This window comes from Copadichromis virginalis, linkage group LG15 (assembly GCF_057382275.1).
Source record: "Copadichromis virginalis isolate Kocher_CV1m ecotype Utaka linkage group LG15, C_Virginalis_male_GT1.1, whole genome shotgun sequence".
NCBI classification, from domain to species: domain Eukaryota; kingdom Metazoa; phylum Chordata; class Actinopteri; order Cichliformes; family Cichlidae; genus Copadichromis; species Copadichromis virginalis.
In genome coordinates this window covers 34,387,465-34,412,094 of record NC_140632.1, presented here as the reverse complement: position 1 = coordinate 34,412,094, position 24,630 = coordinate 34,387,465, and the positions used below count along the sequence as shown (strand labels likewise).

Sequence of the window (24,630 nt, the reverse complement as noted above, 5' to 3'; positions counted from 1 at the left end):
CTTCCCTGAGTGAAAGGGGTAAATCCAGTAAGGCATTTCCCCATGGGGATCAACAAAGTATACATTATTACAGTGCCCCCTCAGATTTTTCTGGTGTACTTTTACAAATATCAATTCAATTTAAGTCACGCAACTTAATAATTGAAATATTAAATAGCCAAAACGATACTGTAGGAACAGCCAAGCATGTATTAATTATTCAGTTAATAATAGCTTACCGATTATACCAACATGACTGATTTTAGTGCACAGTGGACTTTAGTGGGAAGTTAGCTACTGAAAAAGGTCATCATTAGCTCATGAGGCAGACTTAAAAGCATTTCACTTGAAATTTGCAAAACAAATTTGCTATAATTATTTCGTACATTTGAATACCGGTTCTCTTGGTTTCCCATGAGCTTCTTTACACTTGGATTTTTTTGTGTAGGCTGTAGAGATAGCAGCATTGATTTGTCTTGGGTGGGTTGACCTTATCTAAATTTAGTAACCAACATTTGTTAGCAACCCACTGATGTAGGTAGGTAGTTAGCTATAAAACGTAAATAAAGAAAGAAAGACTTTACACGGGCCTATGCTGGTTTAAACTTATCATTTTGAAGGAGTTAAAGGAATCATCTGAATACTGATGAAGTCCTTACATGTGGATCGCCTTTGAAGCAGTGTAGATCTTGTCCAGACCAAGACCAGGTTATCACAGAAAGACCACAGCAGGCGAGCAGGATCAAAGGACACAATTACAATACACAAATAAATTAGACAGTCTGAGGTGATACATATTCTCTGTACTGATACACACCAAAGATACACACATTAATACTTTCCATTTTCCTTTTCTGTTATTTGTAGATTTGACATCGCCTTAATTTAAAATATTCTGTAACATATTTTTTATCATCCAATACCTGCTCATTTTTTTCTTCTTAAATTGGCCAGCATAGTATAACGATAACTAAATTATGCTGTGAGTATATAACAGTATAAGCTAGTATAGTATAGTATATTCTTCGGTTTAATCAGTGCTTAGCTTTTCAACTATTAAACCACACAGGAGAAAATGGAGCAAACACAGACTCATTATTTTGTAGTAAAATCAAAGGAGCTCTGCATAAACATGATGCTAGGGTTCCTCTTTCAGGTGTTCGCCTACTTTGGAAACTATTGCTCATAAAAGCGTTACTTGTCATTTGCGAAGAATGTCAGGGTGTGTCCTTTATAACAGGAATCATGTCTATACCATAATCAGAGCGACCACAATTGATAACATTTGCCAGTTACTGTTGTTGGGAGACTAAACAAATAAAAGTGTTAAATGATTAACTTCGCCCTGGGTTTAGGGTGTGCACACTAGCTATTGTTGCTACATAAGATAAACAGAAAGATGCGGTATGTGGCTGTGTCAGGGACCAAGCAGTAAAGCATAAAGGACACAGGTGGTTTTAATTCAAAAAAGGGGTTTTATTGACCCAAAAATATGAAAATATATTTAACAAAGCCAAAATTTAAACAGGCAGAACAATAAAAGAGGTCAACTCAATAGACTAAACTCAAGATAATAATTAACAATACAAAATACAAAACAATTAAACAAACATGAAACACCCCCCAGGCAATGAAGCATGTGGTGCTATCCAATTAGGCTGTCAGTGGTACTTCAGGTCTCCCAGCCCTTTGCCACACCTTTTGCCAGACAGGAGGAGAAGCCAACCCCCAGGTAACTCAAACAAAGAAAGATGTATTAATATAACATAAAACAGAACTTTGACCTTGCAAGGTTAATATGTGTGCACGCCATATAAACATTGGAAGGTGTGATGGAAAAATAAACACATTTAATAAAGAAAAAATATTGAACAATAAGTAGAATATTTTAAAGTAGTGACTGTAAATTAAACTAAGGTGAATCAACTGGTGGTGAGGTGTGGAGCTTACCATGTGTGGCATGCTATCACAGGCTGCTTTGACTTTTTTCATTTTTGCATCCATCATGTCCTTGATTTGTGGTATTTTTGTAACATTTTCTAATCGCACTCACCTTTATCTCCTCACATCATTATTTCAGTTCTTCCACTAAAACTAACCGCATAAACTGCCTCCTGGTTTCAAAATGACTTCTAGGCTTCCTTCACAGTTATCCTTCCTATCACAACAAATAGGAAGTTATTAAGCTAAAGTGACCTTGAGCAAAACAGAAGATTGGAGCTCTACTGACCCCTGATCTTCATCACATCTCAGTCTCATAGATAAAGAACAGATATTCTAACAAGATCACTCAAAACCTTCACAGGTACTGTCACCTCAGCTCAAGGGGAAAACTGTGCCTTGAAAGGAACAGCTTTTCTGAGAGATGAATGGAGCGAGAGAGAGAGCGTGGGGAGAGATGTTTCCTGGCAGGCTGGGATTAGATGCGCTTCCATAAATATGCTGGGCAGCTTGGTATACTTTGTGCCCACTGGTAAAAATAGGCCTTCTTCCCAAGGGAAGTGATGACGTTTGCAGCCTGCCTGCATCACCAGCCACGAGTCGGCTTCATCTTCATACTGGAACAGCACAGACACATTTGTGGGGGGGAGGGAGCATCAGTGATCACCATGGCAACACACGCAGAGTGACGCAGGTAAAGGCAATAGAAAGGAAAAGAGGTAGTGATTGGCTAGCAACTGCTGTGGTGTGTTTATGTGTGTATGTGTGGGTGGTAAAGAAGAGGAGGAGGACTCAGTAGCCCAGAATTGAGATTAGCATACACACACACACACACACACACACACACACACACACACACACACACACACACTCAGTGTCCAAGTCTGTTAGCACGGTCAACAATTCAGCCTAGGAATGAGATGATGTGATTTAGCACGCTGCTTGAGCAGTGACTTCAGAGGCAGAGGAAAATTGTGTTATTTGCCTCCCTCACAAACACCATCCTGGATATTATGCATGCATACATTTAGGAAGAAATATTCCCCACACTCTGATTAAATGCTCTCAAACTATGCAGATGTTCTATTTCAGTCCTCCTAAATTACACCTTGTTGACAATATGGTTAGTTTTACAAAGCTTTGTGTCACATTCTTTGCTGTCCTTTCTTGTATAAAAGCCAAATTTTTTTGTAATTTTCATTACAGTCTAATATAAATATGCTTTTAATGTTAATGTGTTAGACATATAACTGAATTTACAAATTATCAACACTGCTGCCAAAAAGCTGAACATTGTGACATTTGCAATGATGTGTCATTTTTGTTTTTATATTCTTATCATTTAATATAACGAAGAAGGTAATGGGTCACTCCAGAATACTCTGCAGTAGTTTGGTACTGTGTTGGAAAAGAGTTTTAGCTTGCAAATAAAAAATGAAATGTTGAAATGTTTGAAAATGAGGTAAGTGATCATTTCTGGGGCTTTTTTTGTTTTGTTTTGTTTTGTTTAGCTGAAATTGCAGTTCTTAATCAGCTGCAGTTAGTATGTATGTATATTCAACTATTTGTGCAATGTAACTTTAACTTCTCATGACTCCTGAATATGAACGCTTTTATGTTTTACATAATTGAGGGGGATTTTAGATTGATCAATACTACCACCTAATGGCCACAGTTGAAAATATCTGCAGATAGTTGGAGAATTTTTCTTTAAATGCATGAAACAAAACCATTACTGTAATTGATGTCCATCTAATTTCAGTAGTAAACACAAAAAAGTATTATTTCCAAAGATAGATTTGTTATAGACATTGAAGCTATTTTCCTAAAATGAATAGTTCTCTTTTCGTGCTATCAAGTATAATCATTTTCTGCTAGTATGTGAGGGAAAATATTTTTGTGTTTTAAACAAAAACAAGTTGAGATGATGCTAGTTTTTGCTATGTTGAAATTCAGGGCTATTCAAGTCTGGCTTAAGTCTTATGTCTGAAAGACTGCAGCAGTCCTGCAGTTGGTTTAATGTCTTACTGAATCATTGCTTACATCAAATTGCTTGTCAATCTTAATACAAATTCAGCGCAGCCATGACTGAACACATGTGTTATAGTATACAGGTAAGTATGAGTGTAATTCTCTGGAAGACAGAAACAGGCAATTCTCAACTAGTAGAGTCATAGATAACTATAAAAACAATCACAATAACGTCACCTTATCAGCACAAGAGGTCACTATACACCATAAATTTGCTTCCATAGCACATGCCTTACAAGTTTGCTAAAAGTAAGGCTCAAACACAATCCTACCAACATAGCATCAGGAGTACTATAAATAATCTATTCATTATTTATAACAGTATAACAGTTATGACAACAGCAATAACATAGCAACATTATGCTACTTATCCTGACAAAGAAAGAAAAATAAAGCACAATTCAATCACAAGAAATTGCGTTACAGCTGCAGCACTCTAACACTGCTCCATTCAAACTGATTTCACTGTGTCCATTTCCCGCTTTGCCTCTCCAAACCATGAAGACACCAGACAGAAGCTGCTGTAAGATGCAGTAACAGCAGAGGGAGATATTTCATTTCAATTCAACTAAACTAAAAACTTAAAACTGTTTAGGATGTAATCCAGTTTACATAAAGTGTAGTGCTATTTGATTTGATATATTTCATTTTAAAAAAAACCTGACAGCTGATCAATTACTCCAGATTAATCAATATCGTCACCTAGCCACCTAATACCCACGACTGAAAATGTCTGCATGTGTTGTTGCTTTAATTCTTAATATTGACTGAAATAATCTTCGACTATTTTACAGGTGACAATGAATTAGCAGTTATGTTACTGAAAGATTAATAGTTTAGGAATAAGAACTGAACAATATCCTGCCTTCTAAAGTGTTTTGTTAGGGTTTAAGGCATGCAATTGCAGCATGCCTGGACAAGGCTGTTGTGGAAAACAACCAACCGTTTACTGTAAAGGAAAATGAAAGTAAATATGTGACTGAGTAAAGGACAAACACACATAGCAGTTCAAATATTCAAAGCCAGCTATGTAAGGAAGAAGCACAAACGAGGTAGGTTATATACCAATCATCTTTACTAACAATAATAGTGCATTAGGCTGCTTTTAAAATTCGAGTATGTAATATTAAATATTAGGTTACTCATAATCTTTAATAGCATTAAACTTAACATTACACTACTAACTGAAACATAATGTATTCCCTTTCATCCTGTCCTGTATTCTAGTTGACAAATAAACAGGAATATGTTAGCGAGGCAAAATTTATATAAATCAGTCATGTTAACTGTTACAGTGCTTCTACACACAAAATGTTGGATGACTTTAATTCATTTGTAAAATATAAAAAAAATACAAATGTAAATAAACAAGATAAATAGCTGATGAATTTGATGGAACACAGTGTAAAAAAGAATTCTGCAAGTACATTTTCTGGTTTTTTTTCTTATGTTGACAGACTTTCCGTAAATAGTAAAATAGAAAATTCTGTAGCTTTACAGTATATTCTCTGTACTATTTAGGATATTTGCACATTTAACAATATCCAGAGTACCTTTAAGGCAGAATCACTGCTGTAGTTGTTTTGGCTCAGCCAAACAGTTAAGGTGTGGTTTACACCCATGTCTGTCCACTTATGATATACTTTACATATGCAGTCCTTTATTGCCAAAAACTCACCTTTGATTAGTGATGTCATGTATTTAATACATATTCTTAGTGCTTATTTGCTTAGTGTCCTTTCACCCAGTTAAGAAAAAGTAAACAGTCCTACAGCCGACACAAGTGGCCTTGAAGGGTGTAGCTCAAAGAGTCAAAACACAGTCTCGTTATCAAGGAGAGGAATTTGTTGTTTTCAGCCAGCCTCGGCCTTGGGAGCCTTCCAGCAAGATCATTTCCATATAGCTTTCAATAAGGACAATCAGGCTCTCTCGAACCCAGGCTTGTTGTTGAGAAAAGGCTGTCAATTGAGGGACCAATTGATCATATCCATATGCTTTAGGTTTTAGAGAACAAGACTGAGCGACTCTCTGAGGGTTAAAGTTAGATTAGACTAGATGAGGACATGAAAACCCAAACAGGAAAGATAAGATGAGGGAGTGGGAGAAAAGATACAACTGCCTCCGTTAATACTACTGTATTAAAGGCGATAATGTATCAGAAGCTATTTTGATGATAAATTAATAATTCAAAGACAGCACGGTGGCATGGTGGTGAGCACTGTTGCCTAACAGCAAGAAGGTCCTAAGATCTGCTGCTTTTCTATAAGAGTAAAGACATTTTTTCCAAAGACAAACACAGTCCCGCTGTGTTTGATACTGTTTTTGAACATTTTAGCTTGAAACACAGCTAACATAAGGTGTAGGATTATTTGAAGATGAGGGAGTTGGCTATCCCTGCTCTATAAGCAGGTATGGTCAGTTCCAGTATTGTCACCTAATGACCACAACTGAGGATGTCTGTATGAGTTGGTGCCTCAATTTTCTATTAAAAATATTCTAAAAAAAACCCCCATTGAATTCCATCCCATTTTTTATGTTACTACTTTATTCCAGGTGACAATAAATTAGCAGTTAAAATGATGAAATTAATATTTCACTAACAAGGATGATACTCCTTTTTCCCAGCTCCTCGAATGTGAATGTTAGCTGCTGTTTGCTGTGTGTGAGCAAATATAATAGATTTGCTCAGTAGGTAGGGTGGAAAAAGCCAAAGCAGTCAAACCTGTTACTTCAACTGTGACAGCTTAACTTTATAGAATCAGTCATTACCTTGGCTATACAGTGTTAGCGATGTAAGGAGAAGAGCAAAAATGCTAGGTTATCCAATCATTATTCTTACAGGCTATAGTGCATTAGGTTATGTGCAAGATTCAAGTGTTGTTTCTGTAATATTAAAGGAGGTTAGCCATAGTCAAAGGTGTTTTTGTAGTTATATTTTATGATAATATAATTTATAATCTAACTTTACTCTTCCTAGTAAATTTGAGTGGGTCTCCAGTATATCTGGTAATGTGTTATAATTAACAGAGTAATATAAAATTACTTGAAATTAATCTTTTTGTTTGTTTGGGGGTTTTTTTTGTTTTGTTTTGTTTATTTTATTTACAGTGTTACTACACACATAACACAGGATAACCTAAATGATTTGGTAGAATTTTGCATAACATCAGAATATAACTATAAATAAAAACTAATTTGCAAATAATCTTTCTTTGGGAAAAGTCTGGAACAACTTTTGTGTACACAAAAGGGAAGTAAAAGTTTTAATACAGACGTACCTGCTACTGTACTGTTTGTGAACCCAGTTATTTAGATAACATCAGCTGTTGACGAATCTGCTAGGTTTGCAAAGTGTTATTGTCGTCTGGTCACATTCTTTACAACAGGTTTCTTCAGGTTTCACTCCCTCTATAACAGCATTAGGGAACAGCCAGTACAAACACCACTTTTAACCATGACCTCAGTAATAAATGCACATTCTGTGGTATTCATTTCATTTCTGTAATCCCCTATATTTTCTGTATATAAGATTTAGATTGGTATTATATGGTTGGTTTATACACCTTTGTGTGTGTGTGTGTGTGTGTGTGTAGGTGTGTGTGTGTGTGTGCGTGCGTGCGTGCGCATATATATTGTGTCGTTTACATATTTTTGTATTTACATTTCTGTGCTTGAGAGACACCACCTACTGGAACAAAATTTCTTGTATGTGTTTGCGCATATACTTGGCCAATAAATGTGATTCTGTTTCTGATAAACACATAATAGAAAAACATATGTAGGATTTACTGAAATATTCTTCCACTGTTTTATGACACTACTTTATTAAAAGTGACAATCAGAAGCTGCTTTGATATCTGATTTTGATGTTTGGATTGTGTACTTAGAAACATTTCCATTTTCCAGCCTTGAAACATGAACACTTTTTCTATATTAGTTAATGAAATATCTTTGCAAAAAACAAACTGACAAGATTTCACTTTTGATTCTGTGTGATTATTTATTGCTTACTAAGGCATGGCAGAAAAAGAAAAAGAAACAAAAATTATTAATGTAAATGAAAGTAAATGTGTCATCCCTGTAAGCCATGTAACATAATTTATTAACAAACCAGCTGCACTTTCAAAGTTGTTGTTTTTGGGTTTTTTTGCCTGTCCCATTTGGTTCTTTAGCCGTCAGAATTGTTGTCTGAAGACCAACAAGGATACCCAATGGATTTACTTTGCCAAATGAATCATCACGGCCTTGCCGTATTGGTCCATTTGATTGACCATTGTTGTTATTATTTATTTTATTTTATGTTCAGTTGTTAAAGACGGGACAGACATGACTGAGGGATAGGAAAGGGAGAAAGAAAGATGAAGGAAAAGAAAAATAGAAGGGAAGAGGGACAGTGAGAAAGGGCACTTAAAAAGAGAAAGAAGAAAAAAAAAATCTCCTGGATCACCTGTTGAGAGAAAAAGAAGAGAAAACAAGCAAAAAAAACAGAGCAACATACTAAACACAACACCATCACGTTAATCTAGCTAAGTGTAAACAACAGTAAATACTAAATATTGAATGTTGTTGTGTAGCAAGCAGGACCGACAATGTGCTTGGAAACAGCAGCCAATAGAGGTGTAGTTTATGTCTATGAACAGTGAACACCTGTGTGCACACCTGTGTGGATCAGCGCGCTTGTATTCAAATGGTTTCCACATGTAATGGTCTGCAAGAGGATGTAGAGAGCCATAGCCCCGTCCCCCAGGGCATGAAGCAGGCATGGAGGAGATCCAGGCCCCAGACATCCAAAGGCCCCAGAGTGCCACCGGAGGGGCATCCGTGCCACCCTCCTGTACACTTTCAAAGTTTCAATGTCATGTGGCTACATTGTTGTGTGTTATTTCTTCCAGCAACCTTTTTTACTGCTTTTGCAACAATCCAGGACAACAAAAGGTTGATTCTGTTCATCTGGACGTAGCATTCTCAGTGGGAGAAAGGTTTCATCACTCATCCAAGTGACTTCTTCAGGTTTCCCCAACCTTATAAACAGTACATTTGCCTAATGACTGGAACTAGTACCTAACAATGGGCCTAATCAAAGACCAATTGATCAATGGCCACTGAAAATGCTACATGCTGATGAACAAAATGAATGTTTTAGGATTTCCTTACTTGGATGATTGAGCATGCATCAAGACATCCAGGACCACACTTCTAACTGTGACCTCAGTTATATATAATAACATTTCCATAAAAGACTGAGCTTGATGAGCTTTAAAAAAGTTTTGTGAAAAAAAACCAACTCTTTTCACTGTACCCTACTTACGTAAGAAAGTGACAAAATCTGAAAATTTCCCCACACCGTTACTGTGTTTGAAAAGAGTTTGTAATGTAGCTTGTGAGGTCTGAAACTATTTGAAGTTAAGGGCAGCGGCCATTCTTGTTTTCTTAGGAGACGTGGCAGTTCTTTTGCTCTTTAGCATTGACGTAAAGGCACAGATATACACACAAATACACAAAGACAAACAGACACACCTGTTAGTAGAGTAAATATGTTAAATATGAGAAATAACACTACAATCCTGTCTCCATTTTGTTCATTGGTAATAAGGTTAAATGAGGTTAAGTGTTTTGCATTCACCACTATTGTTGCCAAATGGTTAATGTTAAGCCACATTAGTTATTACACATTACAGGATTACTATAAATATAAGGCTGGACAATGGAAATTCATTTGGGAAAAAAAATTAATAAAGGCATTTTAATGTTATCTGTTATCTATAATGTTCTATTTTCAAACAGTCACATCATGTTTTGTCCTGATTGTGAAACCGAAGTGGAGAGGTCATTCAACTTTTGTCCTAAATGTGGCTTCAAGTTATCAGGTTTGACAGAAAAAAAGGATCAAGGTAGGTTTCCGAGCAACGCGCTTAAAATTTACTGATAGTCCTCAAAAGACAAGTATAGTCTTCTTCATGATCAGTAATATAATTTGTACTAAACAAAGACTGAAAATTCGGTCTGATTTACCGTAAAGGTGTAAATGGTTGTCCTGGTATTATACACATTTGTATGTTAAAAAAAACCCCTAAACATTAAAACAGTCGTATTCACTGTGATTATATATTTGTATAATAACTGTTAAACAGATGGTGCCACATCAGCACGTCAAATTTTGGCCACTGCTGAGGAGAAAAACAAAAAGGAGGATCAAGACCAGAATTCAAAAGGTGTTAAAGAAAACCAAGAAAGTGAAGGCAAATTACAGGTAAAAAGGCTAAGAAACACATTAATGTAAATAGGAAATGGAAACTTCATCTTGCTGATAATGAAAACATTTTGTCTGCTTGTTTTGCACCAAGATTATCAGGTGCAGTAAACACGCTTTTAAAAGTAGATCGACTGGTTTCTGCAGGCCAAGTACAGCTTGAACAATAACCTGTTTATCTTGTTCTGACAACTTGCTAACTTATCAGTTAAAGTTAGTTATGAATGTCTCAACTTTGTATTTACACGAGATAAAATATTATCAGCATTCGCAACAAAGCTTCTAGTTTCTCCCTTAAAAATGTAAGAATTTAAAGAGTATGTGTCGAGCTAACTATACAATTCTTTTCAGGAACAGTTGGCTTCTGATGAATCACAGCCACCCAGAGAGAGTGCTACACCATCAGATATCATTACAAGCCCAGCAACAGTGGAAAGCAGAACCACAGATATGCCCTTACAAGCTTTAGAGACTAGTCAGGAGAAAGACAGGCTAACTGCTGTGGCTGCTGAAAGTAACTCTCAGTCATATGATAAGGCAACATCTGAAACAAACCTGTCTGTTTCCACAACACCTGCCAATGGCAATTATTCAGCACAACAAATAGAGCATCCATTAAATGCTAGCAATGATGACAGCCCAGGTGTACATCAAATTCCAACTGACAAGCTGGCAAATATGCTGCCATCCACTGAAATTGAGATCCCAGAAATGTAAATAACACACAGAGAGAATGTAACTTCATGTATACAGCATTTTAACATTGAACTATTATAGTAGCATTCGTTGATATTTTTTCTTTTTTACCAGTTCATCAGTCCATGGACAAATTGATGTGTACTTCCATGCCATCATTGCTAAAAAGTCCCCGTTTGATCCAGAGAAAGATGTTGTTGTTTTAAAATCAAAAGCATTGTTTCAAAGCCCGGAACATAATGCGGCAATGCAGCTCAGGTATGACTTACTGGTTTTCATGAGTCTTATGCATTTTACACTGCAAACTAAATAAATAACGAATTTGAATGAGATTACTTTTACTCATATTCCATTTTTTCAGTATAGACACTAAAATTAATTAATTAGCCTACTTTAAATTATGCATTTGTTAGTTCTCTGCATATCCCACTCCTAACAATAACTCTCTGCTCAACAGGCCTCTTGGGGACAACAGGTATCTTGTTGAAAGGCATATTAAGATTCCTATGGAAAGTGTTTTGGAGTGCATACCCTACAGATATGCAATTTTCAAAGACAACGAGCTCATCTATGAGACTATCTACCAGAAAGAGAAAAATAAGCGTATCAACAGATGCCTGAGAATCAGAAAGGAGCTTTTAACAAACAAAGGTATTGTAAATCACTTTATGTTTGCCAATGCTTATAGACTGGATTGCTGTATTTTAATAATCTAAAGAATATACTTAAAACCCCGTGTACAAACCCTTTGTGTTTAAGGGCCCACTTAAAACACAAAGGGGTGATCTAAAGGAAGCAGCTTTATTGCTGTGAAAACTACTCAAACACTACAAACACGAAAACAAAACCTGAAATATGAATTAAGAATGGAGAACTAAGAAACTAGAAGCTAGGGAAACCAGGAACATGAAGAAAAAACACACAGGAACATGGGATGACACGACAACAGGCAAAGGAAGAAAGAGGACTAACTACACAAAGGATAACAAGGGGATGGGAAAAAGGAGCGAAAAACAGCTGGAGCTAATAAGACATAATGAGACAGGGAAGAAAGCAAAACTGAATGCACTGAACACAATAACTATCACAATTATACAGGAAACATGAGACCCACACTAAGACATGGAATGACTGAACACATGCAAAAGAGAGGAGGAGACACACGACTGGAACACACATGAATTAGACACAACTTAACACACACAACAGATATGACAGACTACACAAGGAGGCACAAAAGGGAACAGACTAAATGAACATGAAACTCAGAACTAGAAATACAAGTGATTTAACTAGGAAGAACAAGGAAACTAAACAATACCAAATGAGAACATAGGAAACACAGAAACACTGGGTCATAGACCCAGTACCATGACATTCTGGGGCTGTCAGGGTCTGGAGTCGGATGACTCCGTGGTTAGGTTTTGCTCATTCTTTGTTTTGATTCTTTGTCATGGTTTTGGCTTTGTGTTTCTTTGTTTTGTCTCAGTGCCTCCCTTGTGTGACTTGTGTTGTGCGTTTGTGTCATTTCCTGTTTTATTTTGAAAGTCCTGTGTCCTACGTCCGTGTGACTAGTTTTGCTTCCCCTTGTCTAATTAATCCTAGCTGTGTCTCCCTCTTGTTTCCCATTCCCTCCTTACTCCTCTGAATATTTAAGCCCTGTGTTTTCCTTTGTGTGTAAATCATGTGTGTAAATCTCCCTGCGTTTCTCGTTTCCTAACGTTAGAGTTTTCTTTTCCCAGTGTTTTTGTTTCTAGTTTAGTTTGTTTTTTGTGAGTTTATGTTTTAAACAATTTTCCAGCAATAAAGCTGCAACCTTAAGTTCATCTTTTGTGTCTGAGTTCTGCATTTGGGTCCACCTCCTTCCTGCTTACCACAGCTACATATGACAGGGAGAATATTTTAATCAGTTTTATAAATTGATTTAGTGCAGTATTTTCGGTCTCACATCTTGTCCTTTTCACTTGTTCCCATAGACAAAACAAAAGATAAAATAGTGATTTAAAATTACCTTTACAGTAACATTCTCAGGGTTTGGCACAAGCAGGACGCAAAGGCAGGCCTTTCTGAATGAAAGTCAGATGTGTTTATTTACAGCAAAAATCATGACAAAAGTGCCAATAGTGTTCTCTGCGTGTCAGTTCCCAATTCCTGTGCAGTGATTTTCCTCCGTGGTTTGTGGAGAATTTTCCTCCCTCCTCTGGTACATTAGTACCAGCTCCCTCCACATGTTTCTGCAATCCTACTGGAAACAAAAGAGACACTACAGTAAGTACATTCCCAAACAACCGGTTGACAGAAACACTTTCACCTCACGAGTAGGAGCATTGTGTTTATTTTACAACGATGCTAACCAACTGCTGCTCAGCTACTCTCTTAAGTAGTGCTCACTTGATGAAGCTGATCAGGTGAGTGCAATTACTCCAGGTGTGGCGGGCCCCCATGCGGGAAAATTCCCCAGGCCTGGTGTAGCAGCAAAATACAAACACGACAGCACACACACACCACTGTGTACACTGGGAAACAAGGGACCAGGAGCAGACAACAGCAAACAATGAACAATAGACAATCCCGCAAATATAACTTAACTTAGAATATCTTTTAAACCCCAAACACGGTCTAAAATCTAAACCCTGGGTCACAGACCTAGGGCCTGAAAAATATACACATTCTAGGTGAATCCCAGGATTTAAAAAAGGAAAAGAGAAACAGGCTTTATAGATCCCCTAAATAAAAAGCCATGCCTGTGTTAAGACATTTGAAAATGGACCCTGATCATTTTGTAGCCTAAATGCGATATTGTCTCTGTTGTTACAGGAGCCCTGACAGTGAAAAAACATTTCTAACGTTGTTTGCATTATAATACGTTTTCATATTTCAGTCCTAAAAAGTTTATATTTGAGTGTTTTAGTGTTGAAGTACATTAATTCCTCTGAGAAGGGTTACAAGGCAAGGCAAGGCAAGTTTATTTGTATAGCACAATTCAACAACAAGGTGATTCAAAGTGCTTTACAGAGACATTAGAAACAAAAACAAATAAAAAGCATGGCAAACAAAATGACTTCCTGTCCCATCTCAGCAAATATTAGTATTTTTTTTTATTTATTTATTTTTTTTGCCTGTCCCGTTTGGCTCTTTTGCCATCAGAATTATTGTCTAAAGGCGAAGAAAGATGCCCAACGGATTTACTTTACCAAATTGACCATCCAAGCCTTGCCGTAATGGTCCATTTGATTCACCTTTTATTGTTTATTTTATTTTCACTTGCTGAATACGGGACAGACTGGGGGAAAGAAGGGGAGAAAGAAAGAGGGAAAGAGAAACAGCTGAGAAGAGGGACGGGGGAGAAGGGCAAAAAACAAAAACCAACAGAATAAGCAGAGAGAAAAAAAATGCATCTATCGATCACCTGGATCACCTGTTGAGAAAGAAAAAAGAAAACAAGCAGAAGAAAACAAGAGCAACAGAATAAACAACATCACAATGATATATGGGAATACGACAGTAAATACCAAATACCAAACATTACCGTGCAGCACGCAAGATCGACAGCACACAGCCAAAAAGGGTGTAGTTTGTGTGTGTGATCACCCGTGTGTACACCTGTGAGCATGGGCGAGCTTGTTTTTTTTTTAAAAGGTTCCTTCATATAATGATATGCTAGAGGGTGTGGGGGGGCCACTGCCCCGTCCTCCAGGGCATGAAGCAGGTATAGAGGAGATCAAAACTCCAGACATCCGGAGGCCCTCAGAACACAAGAGACCAAGGAAGACCAACAGAGGGGCAGCCGTGCCACTATCCCAGAAAGAGCTGAGCTGAGGAGAGTCCCAGATGAGGGCTCACTCAGCAGCCGCGGAGCAGAAGCCAGGGGGGGGGTTGCAGTGACGCGCCCGTGAGCTCCGCCGGCAGCCAGCTGTGCCAGAGTGACCGAGCCCCAGGCCGAGAGGCCGGGGGCACCCCACCTCCGAAGTGGCCCGAGCGAGCCCCAGGCTCCAGGCCCCGATAAGCGGCCGCCAAGGAGTGAGCCGGTGTGTACCTGGACGCCCATCCCCAGACACAAAGAACCACCAACGCACCGATGTCTGAGGGAGTCCGCCACCGGCAGGGGAAGTGGTGGTTGGGGGAGATAGGCCTCCAAACCTTGGAGGGCCTGAGATGTCCCCAGAGAGGTGGCGTCTGATACCCAACCTGACATATGGACACAGACATACAGGCACACACAGATACAAACATCCATTCCCATCCTCATGCTCTCATATGCACTTACTCCACACTCAACCAACGTGGAGACAGACATAAAGAGACGCTGTACACACGATCACACTCCCCAAGCATACTCTAAGAACTGGGTCAAGGTACCTTTGCCCCTGGAGGGGGGAAACTGCACCCAGACCCAGGTGGTGTTACCCTTTTCCCTGCGGTGGGGAGAAGCAGACCGCCCCAACTCCACAGCAGCAGGGAGGCCCCACATTCCAGACCCCAGTCGGACGGCCAACTCCTCCTCCTAGCCCCCCCGCTCCAGCAGGCCGCAGAGAACGGGGATGAGAGAAGACTCCAAACCTCCCTCCACCCACTCATTGTAGTGTTGATGCATGTGTGTTCTAAGGTGCATTTAAAACCCAGGAGGGCATGGAGCTACCTGCCAGAGAGCAGCAGGTAAGAGCATAGCCCCTCCTGCTACCCCTCAATGTCTACGTGTATTTAAAATTGAGAGGTGGGCAACGACGCCAGGGGTGGGGTGTACACCCTGATGGTAATTATGGATTCCGTGTAGCGTGCCCACCCCCAAGATCCTATATGTATATGTAATGAGAGTGTGAGTAATGTGAATGTCTAAGTTGTGGGATAAAATTGAGGCAGAGGCAGCCAGAAGGGGACGGGGGGGGGTAGCCTCCTCTGCACCCTGGTGACATACCCCTACTCCAAGGCCCTACATGTGTGGGTGGTTGTGGTGGAGCGGGAAGAGGGAGGCAGCTGGAGATGGGGAAAACTGTCACATAATATTTGATATTAATGCTCTTAACTGTATTATTTTATTGTTTTTTTGTAAAGCACTTTGGTATGCCTAAGGCTTTTAATGTGCTCTATAAATAAAGGTTGTTGTTGTTGTTGTATAAGGAAACTGTCACATAAGAGCCAACAAAGCCCCTAATTGGCCATGACCGCTACCCCGGTTGAGCCCCCCAAGGAAGATGCCTCCGGGGAACCCCCCAACGCCCTAAGCCCATCCCTACCCCCACACAATCACAACAGTGAAGGTGGGACCAAACTATGACCCCCCACCCCCACTAGGTGATGGAGCTGATCAAAGGAGCCCAGAGCAATTGATCGGATGTGGTGGCAGAGGCTGTATCAAGGCTAATGTAATCTAATAGATAATTTCTATATTGGTTAGAATTAAGATTATTTTTATTTTTCCAGTTCATGAGGACTGTTTTCTTGGCTATGCATAGGGCAGTGAAAACCATATGGGCTATATTCTTTTCTGTAGTGACATTATCTAAGCTGCCCAACAAACACACTAAAGGGGAAGTTGGAATGTTACATTTCAGACACTTTGATAAGTCTTCACATATCTCACGCCAAAACTTCTGAACTGGTGGACAGAACCAAAGAGCGTGGATATAATTGTCCGGTGAATTGGTTTGGCAGTGTGAGCAGTTGTTGGTAGACGTAAAGCCCATCTTGAACATCCGATGACCTGTATAGTGCACTCTATGTAATATTTTGTATTGAATTAATTGAAGACTGGGATTTCTAATTAGATGAAAGGTTTTTAAGCAAATCTGAGACCAGAAGTTTTGGTCTAAGTTAACTGATAAATCCGCTTCCCATTTTGCAATAGGAAGTGATATTGATTCATCTGTTTTAGAAAGCATTCTGTATATTTTGGATAGTAATTTAGGGGTTTTAAGAGTAAGAAATTGAACCACACTTGGTGGTGTTTGAAGTTCAACTTGACCCGGTTTAAATTTCTTTTTTACTACTTTTCTTGTTGATCCCATATTGTGTAACTAGTCTGTCAAATGAAATCAATTCTGTTCCTTCTAGTATATGTTCTAAATATTTGATTCTTTTGCCACTCCAATCTGAAAAGTTTATCATATTATTGTTTTGTAATATGTCAGGGTTGTTCCAGATAGGTGTACGTTTGCATGGGATTAATGAAGACTCCGTCAATTTTAGAAACTCCCACCATGCTGTCAGAGAAGAGCTGATGTTGATGCTTTTAAAGCATTCATGTCGTTGGATGTTTGACCTGATAAATGGTAGATCTGAAATCTCTAGATTATTGCAAAGTGCTTGTTCTACATCTAGCTAAAGTTCATCTAAGAGGGTATGTTTTAGCCACCCTGAGATAAACTGAAGCCTGTTGGCTAAGAAGTAGTGCTGAAAGTTAGGTAGTTCTAATCCTCCTTTATCCTTGGTCTTTTGTAGTGTTTTTAAGCTTATACGTGGGGGTTTATTTTTCCAAAGGAATTTGGACATACATGAATCTAGAGATCTGAACCAATCTTGTGGCGGTTTAGTTGGGATCATTGAGAATAAATAATTTATTTTTGGTAAGACCATCATTTTTATAGCGGCAACCCTTCCCATGAGTGATATGGGTAGACATTTCCACCTAGCCAGATCGCCTTCTACCTTCTTTAAAAGTGGATATGGTTTAATTTAGTTAGATCTGCAAGCTTGGGAGAAACATTAATATCTAAATATTTTATATTTCCCGATTGCAGTGGTGTAGAAGAGGAATTATGGAAGGAGCAATTAATCGGTAGGACTGTAGATTTTGACCAGTTAATTGAGTAATCTGATATTCTTGCAAAAGAGTTTATTAATTCAATCACCCCAGAGATATTGGTTTGTGAATTTTGGAGAAAGAGTAACAGATCATCCGCATAAAGGCTGATTTTATGTTCCACGTTATTGCATTTTATGCCTTTAATTACTGAATTCTGTCTAATTGCTGCTGCTAGTGGTTCAATAAAAATTGCAAACAGTGAAGGGGAGAGTGGGCATCCCTGCCTGGTGCCCTTCAAGAGACAGAAGCTGGAGGATGTCTGGTCATTTGTTCTGACACAAGCTGTTGGTGAATTATATAATATTTTTAACCAGTTTATGAAAGAGGATCCAAAACCAAATTTGTGTAAAGTTGCAAATAGAAATTTCCAGTTAACTCTGTCAAATGCTTTTTCTGCGTCTAAAGAGAATATTGTAGTTTCTAGGTTTTTACTGTATGAGTAGTCTATCAAATTAAGTAATCTACGTGTATTTGTTGATGAGTGCCTACCTTTTATGAAACCAGTTTGGTCAGGATGAATTAAGAGGGGGGTTATTAAGAGGGGGGCGATCGTGGCTCAAGAGTTGGGCGTTCGCCTTGTAATCAGAAAGTTGTCGGTTCGAGCCCCGGCTTGGACAGTCTCGGTCGTTGTGTCCTTGGGCAAGACACTTCACCCGTTGCCTACTGGTGGTGGTCAGAGGGCCCGGTGGCGCCAGTGTCCGGCAGCCTCGCCTCTGTCAGTACGCCCCAGGGTGGCTGTGCCTACAATGTAGCTTGCCATCACCAGTGTGTGAATGTGTGTGTGAATGGGTGGATGACTTGATATGTAAAGCGCTTTGGGGTCCTTAGGGACTAGTAAAGCGCTATATAAATACAGACCATTTATTTTCTCCAGTCTCTTTGAGAGAGCTTTGCAGATTATTTTAGGACCAGGACAAGGGTGAGCAGCATAAAAACAAGAGGGGGAAAAGAGAGAAAAAAAACGAGAAGAAAGAAAAACAAAACGTAAACATTCCAATTAAATCACTGACGGAGAGTGACGGTGTTAATTCTGCTATGAAATCACACTTTAAGATGCGATTTCATACCGGTAAGTTAAACAGATGTTAATACAAGTTAGTGTGAGTGGATAGGGAAAGGGTGTAGCTGATTCTTATCTGGTGTGAGGTTAATACAGCCACGGAGTGATGTTGGGGTCACGGTGGAGCTGTCCGTCCACGTACAGCCGGTCCACAGCGATGACAGCGCGAGAGCCCCTCTGGATGAAGCTGTGTCGGATTGGGAAGAGGACCCTGCATTGTTCCAAGATCTCTTTGGGAAACTGGTCGTTCACGCTGAAGTCCGTTCCTTTTAATTCCCTGCCGCGGCTTTTCACATGTTGCTTTTGTTTGAAGTGGCCGAATTTGGCCACGATAGGACATGGTCTCCTGGCCGTAGCCCGAATGGGGCCGAGGCAATGCACCCTATCGAAAACGATGTTCTTCACCGTGTCCTCCGGTAGCTTCAGGTGGGTTTTGATGAAGCTTTTTGCCGTGGTCTCCGCGTCCTCTCCAGCGGCTTCTGGAATACCAGAAAATAACAGATTATCACGCATTCTACGAGCTTGTAGATCAATAACTGTTTCTTTTATTTTTTTATTTTCTCTATTGAGCTGGGTAACATTTTCTGTGAGACATTTCACCGACTCCCTTAGCGTGGCATTTTCAGCAGCAAGCGTTTCCACCTGCTGCTGGCTGAACTCCAGGGATTCTCGCAAGCATTTAAATTCCCGGTGAAGAATTTCCACCAAGGGCAGCTTTGCGTCGAAACTGGACAATCGCTTGTCGATTGACTCCAGTATGTCGGCGATATCTTTGACGGCTGGCGATGTTGAATAACAATCAAGAGGAGCTGAAACCTTGCTTATATAGTATGGATGCTAATAGTCTGAGGGCAAAGAGGGTCCATGATTACGAGGGATATAGTTCTATTCATTATCAAGCTACATTATTAAGACCCACTGATTTTCTCAAGTTAACTTAATTTCAGTTTTTTTCAGGGTTTTCAGTAGAGATTCCACAATACTACATTTTTATGTCCGATATCGATACAATAAATTTGGATATCTGCCAATACCGATATAAACCCGATATAGTGTATTTTATAATCAATAAAACAGTTTTTTAAATGTCTTGCTGCATTTTGTATAAGTCCATACTCCAATTAAAAAAACAAAACAAATCATTGAAGCTATTCTACTATACCTGTATGCAAAAATACACTGCACCCAAAATATTTCACAGTTGAGCAATACTGATCTTTTTATTTAAACTTTCAGCAGAACTTTAAATCTACGTATTTAAAGTAACATTCAAAAAGTTATTTAAGATGAAATGTTATGCAGATTTGAAAAACTCTTTGGTTATGCAAAAAAGAAGTGCAATATGAGCTCAAAATAATCTTTATATTCAACAACTTAAAAAAAAAAACCTAACAAGTTGTAGAATGTACCCTTTCATACTTAACATAAATAGACATCCAGAGTTGAAAGCAGTGCAAATAAATGCAAACATGGCTTGTTATGACATTCATCTTTTATCAAGATGGACGTCAGTGTAAGTTGTTTCTATCACATTTAACCTGAGACTGAATTTTGTGTTATTCCGTACAACACTTAACACAAGTATAAAAAAAATGTTTTTCATAGTTTCATAGTTTCACAGTCAGACTTAGCAATGACAACGCACAGACGTCCGAGCTCCATATATTGTTTGATAACCTTAACGTGGGAATGCTTTACAAACATTTAGAGATGAACTTACACATTAGGTTGCTCGGATATGAAATACCTTAAATCTTAAAATCTATGGGTGAAATCTTACACCCTGCAACCTACACCTGGGGTCTTGCCTGGTGTGATAGACCCCAGACTCTATGGATCTTGTGCTCAGGGCTTGTTCCTGTGCTGCCATGATTAGTGCCTCCGTGCTGTCTTTCAGTCCGGCTTTGTCCAGCCACTGGTTGTATTTCTGGGTATCAGCCACCTTCGCTATCTGCCGGTACATACCATGCAGTGGCCTGTCGTTCCATGATGGTGCCATCTCTTCCTCCTCATTCTTGGGTTTCTGCTGCCTGAGGTATTCGCTGAGCACGCGGTCGGTTGGGGCCATCTTCATGATGTATTCGTGGATGTTCATTGTCTCATCCTGGACCGTGGTGCTGACACTCACCAGTCACCGGCCTCCTTCCTTCCGCTTAGTGTACAGCTTCAGGGTGCTGGACTTGGGGTGAAACCCTCCATGCATGGTCAGGAGCTTCTTTGTCTTGATATCAGTGGCTTCTATCTCCTCCTGACTATGGAGCTGACTGTGACAGGATCAGCTGACTGTGACAGGAAGATAAGATAAGATAAGATAAGATAACCTTTATTAGTCCCACACGTGGGAAATTTGTTTTGTCACAGCAGGAAGTGACAAAACAAATGGCGCCTTTGCTCAGCTTGACTTCTACCTGCCTACGTTGTATTGTATTTTATGCTTTTATATCAGCCCTGACGTTTAATATATGGAGCTATGCTGCTGTGATTTACAACCGTTCTTCCTTGCTCCACATCAAAGAGTCTATGGAACGTCTTTATGATGACTGGGACAGTTATAGAAAAACTTCCCCCCCACCATTTGTACACTCCTCCACCCCACTGGATTACTTCTTCCTACCTGCAAAACGTGCCCTAAGCAATTCCAAGAAGAAATTGAGGAAAAGAGGCTGTAGGGCCGGCATCCAGGTACACATCAGACGAGCCTACAGATCGGAGATTTCCCGACTTGTCTGGAGGCGTCCCCGGTTTCTGCTGCCAGTTACCCTTCCGGATTTGATTGGAAACACGTACTTGCAGCCACTACAGCGTGGATCCTGCGCATCCAATGCTCTGGATTTTGCTGATTATCTCCCCACCACTGCGCCCTCACAGCCTGCATCGCACAATCGAACTGGTGGTTGGTCCCACCCCCCCTCCATTGCTGATTTGATTCGTACACATACCTCCACAAGTAACCTGAGGTCATCAAACCAAAACCTTTTAGTGGTCCCCCACAATCGTATTAAAACCCAAGGGGAGCGATCTTTCCAAGCTGGTGCACCCAGCCTGTGGAATGCACTTCCCCTATTTCTACGGGGTTTGGACTCAGTGGAGACCTTCAAAAAGCAGCTAAAGACATTTTTTATTTCAAAAAGCTTTTAATTAGACCAGGGTTTTTATGATGTATTTTATGGTCTGTATGGTAAATGGTCTGTATTTGTATAGCGCTTTACTTGGTCCTAAGGACCCCAAAGCGCTTTACACTATACGCAATCATCCACCCATTCACACACTGATGATGGCAAGCTACATTGTAGCCACAGCCACCCTGGGGCGTACTGACAGAGGCGAGGCTGCCGGACACTGGCGCCACCGGGCCCTCTGACCACCACCAGTAGGCAACGGGTGAAGTGTCTTGCCCAAGGACACAACGACCGAGGCTGTCGGAGCCGGGCTCGAACCGGCAGCCTTCCGATTACAAGACGAACGCCCAACTCTTAAGCCACGATCGCCCCGAATATGACTGTATTATGTTTTTACCTTGTAAAGCACTTTGTGACATATGTCTGTGAAAGGTGCTATATAAATAAACTTTACTTACTTACTTACTTACTTACTTACTCATTTGGCCAACTTATTATCCCAGCAGGTTACCTGATCACGGGCAGGGCATAGACAGTAGGCAACAGGTGCTTGGTGGTTGCAGCTTTCCTAGCGGCCTCTTCGTGATTCCCATTTGCCTGTGGGATCTCCAGGTACTTGTAGCTGTTCTCTATACCTGCAATGTTGCCTTCTGGTAGTTCGATCCCCTCAGTTCTGACTACCTTCCCTCTCTTTGTTATCATCCGACTACACTTCTCCAGTTCGAATGACATTCCGATATCATTGCTGGTGGTGTGGATCAGCTTGTGGATACAGCTTGATGTCATCCAGGTACAGGAGGTGGCTGACAACTGCTTCCATTCCATTCTTGTCAATGATCTCTCTGAGGGGATTCAGGCCTACGCAGAACAGCAGTGGGGACAGAGCATCTCCTTGGTAGATTCCACACTTGATGGTGACTTGTGCTATGGGCTTGAAGTTGGCCTCTAGTGTTGTACGCCACATCCCCATTGAGTTCCTGATGAAGGCTCTTAGGGTCCTGTTGATCTTGTATAGTTCTAGGCATTCCAGGATCCAAGTGGAATGCCTAGAACTACACAGGTGTGGGGCATTGAGTCATAGGCCTTCTTGTAATCATTCCAGGCAGTGCACAGGTTGGTCAGCTTAGTCTTGCAGTGTCAGCTAACTGCTCAGTCAACCAGTAGCTGGTGCTGGTGAGACAGATTATTGGTCGGTAGTTGGAGGGGACTGGTCCCTTCTGGGGGTCCTTGAGGATCAGGACTGTCCGGCCTTTGGTTAGCCATTCAAGTTCAAGTTCAAATTTTATTCGCCACATGCAGTGGCAGGTTGCCCTGCAGTGGAATGAACCCGCCCCCCGACCATACACACACAACACAGACATCACATGGGGATACAAGTCAGAGAATGGTTGCATTATAGAAAAAACACTGAAATGTACACTGCAATGGGAAAGTACAAGAGGAAAAAAAGAGACCTCTGCTCATGCTGGGCTATAGAGGACAGCATGAGAACAGGAAACAAAAAAACTCCTCTGCACAGAAAGCACATAAATGTCCACAGTACAACATTATAGAGCACGTGACCAGCAACAGGGTTGGGTAGGGGATAAGGAGTAATCCCAGGCAACACAGCAGCCATCCTGCCACTGCGCCGACTCTCCAGCGCGGGCCCAGACCCGCCTCGTGTTCCCAGGAGGCAACAAGCATCGAAGGCATTGGAAGGGGAGGGGGGATGTGTGAGTGCTTATCAGTGTAAATGTATGTGTGTGCGTGTCCATAGTTCAGCTGAGACAGTGTCCTCCGCCCTATCAGGCTAAGTAAACAATCTACCAGCCAACCCAGGTGGCCTTGCATGGAATGGGAAGGAACAGACTCAACGCAGTCGTTATCAGGGAGTTTTTGTTCAGCTCCAGCCTTGAGCCCACAGCTGGCGCCGAAGGGGTAGCCGCATTATAATGGTGATTTTTCTTTTACAAACAACTCATGAGAATTTCAAGCTGTTTTTAACACTCCGACACCGACACTGGTCTCTCAATCTCCCGTTGGATAGCTGCGAGTTTCTCCATGATGTTATTTACCTTCAGTTCCGTGGTCTTTTCACTCTTTTCCTCACAGAGCAGATTCTGAGACCTCACGACCGCAGCCAACTGATCCGTGATGTAATCCAGCTTCCGCCCAGAGGTGTTGTTCCGAGTGGATTCTTCCCTGATGTAATCCAATATACGCTCAGAGGTGTTATTCTGAGTATTCACTGCGGCCGTAAGTGCCTCCAAGCTCTTAACCATGCTGCATTCAGTGAGCCCTTTCTGAGAAGTCGCGCCTCGTCCCATTGTTTCAATCCCAGCGGGCAGCCTTGTGGGGGTTTGAACAGCCGGTTCCGCTTTCTTAATTCTCAGATAAGCCAGGGCCAAGCCAGCTCCGATCAGCAAGAACCCTGTTATCATGGTTCCGAATAGGTAGATATCTTCAGCGTCCTCGATCGACAGTCCCGCCAGGCACACGACCCTCCATTTCTGCCACCCGTCCATCATGTACCCGGCAGGGAAAGTCCCTCCAGGGCACTCGGGCTCTCCCGAGCCCAGACTTCTCGTTGAGAAAAGGAAAAGGGTGTCTCTCGTCAACTAGCAGCTGGTGGTAGTTCGGACTCTGGTTGTCATGCCAAATATTGACATTTAAACTCAAATTGTACAAACCTTTTACCTGATATACTCTGTTTCCATTGATATTTTACATGCTTCAATAAACTGCTGCTCTTGTTTCCCATTTTGCTAAA

The 24,630-nt window shown here is 40.5% G+C and overlaps 1 protein-coding gene and 1 long non-coding RNA gene across 2 annotated transcripts; one reads left to right on the top strand and one right to left on the bottom strand.

Annotated features, from left to right (window-relative positions):
- Positions 1–4,982: 4,982 nt before the first annotated feature.
- LOC146692843 (uncharacterized) lies at positions 4,983–11,603 on the top strand. Its single transcript, XR_014915300.1, has 5 exons — positions 4,983–5,003; positions 9,736–10,201; positions 10,553–10,914; positions 11,012–11,155; positions 11,355–11,603. It is a non-coding gene; the product is annotated as an uncharacterized LOC146692843 (long non-coding RNA).
- Positions 11,604–22,617: 11,014 nt separating this feature from the next.
- LOC146692842 (uncharacterized) lies at positions 22,618–24,621 on the bottom strand. Its single transcript, XM_085433513.1, has 3 exons — positions 24,589–24,621; positions 23,880–24,478; positions 22,618–22,720 (listed from the first exon to the last, which is right to left on the bottom strand). The coding sequence occupies exons 1-3, from the start codon at positions 24,619–24,621 to the stop codon at positions 22,618–22,620; spliced, it is 735 nt and encodes a 244-aa protein (XP_085289639.1).
- Positions 24,622–24,630: the final 9 nt, after the last annotated feature.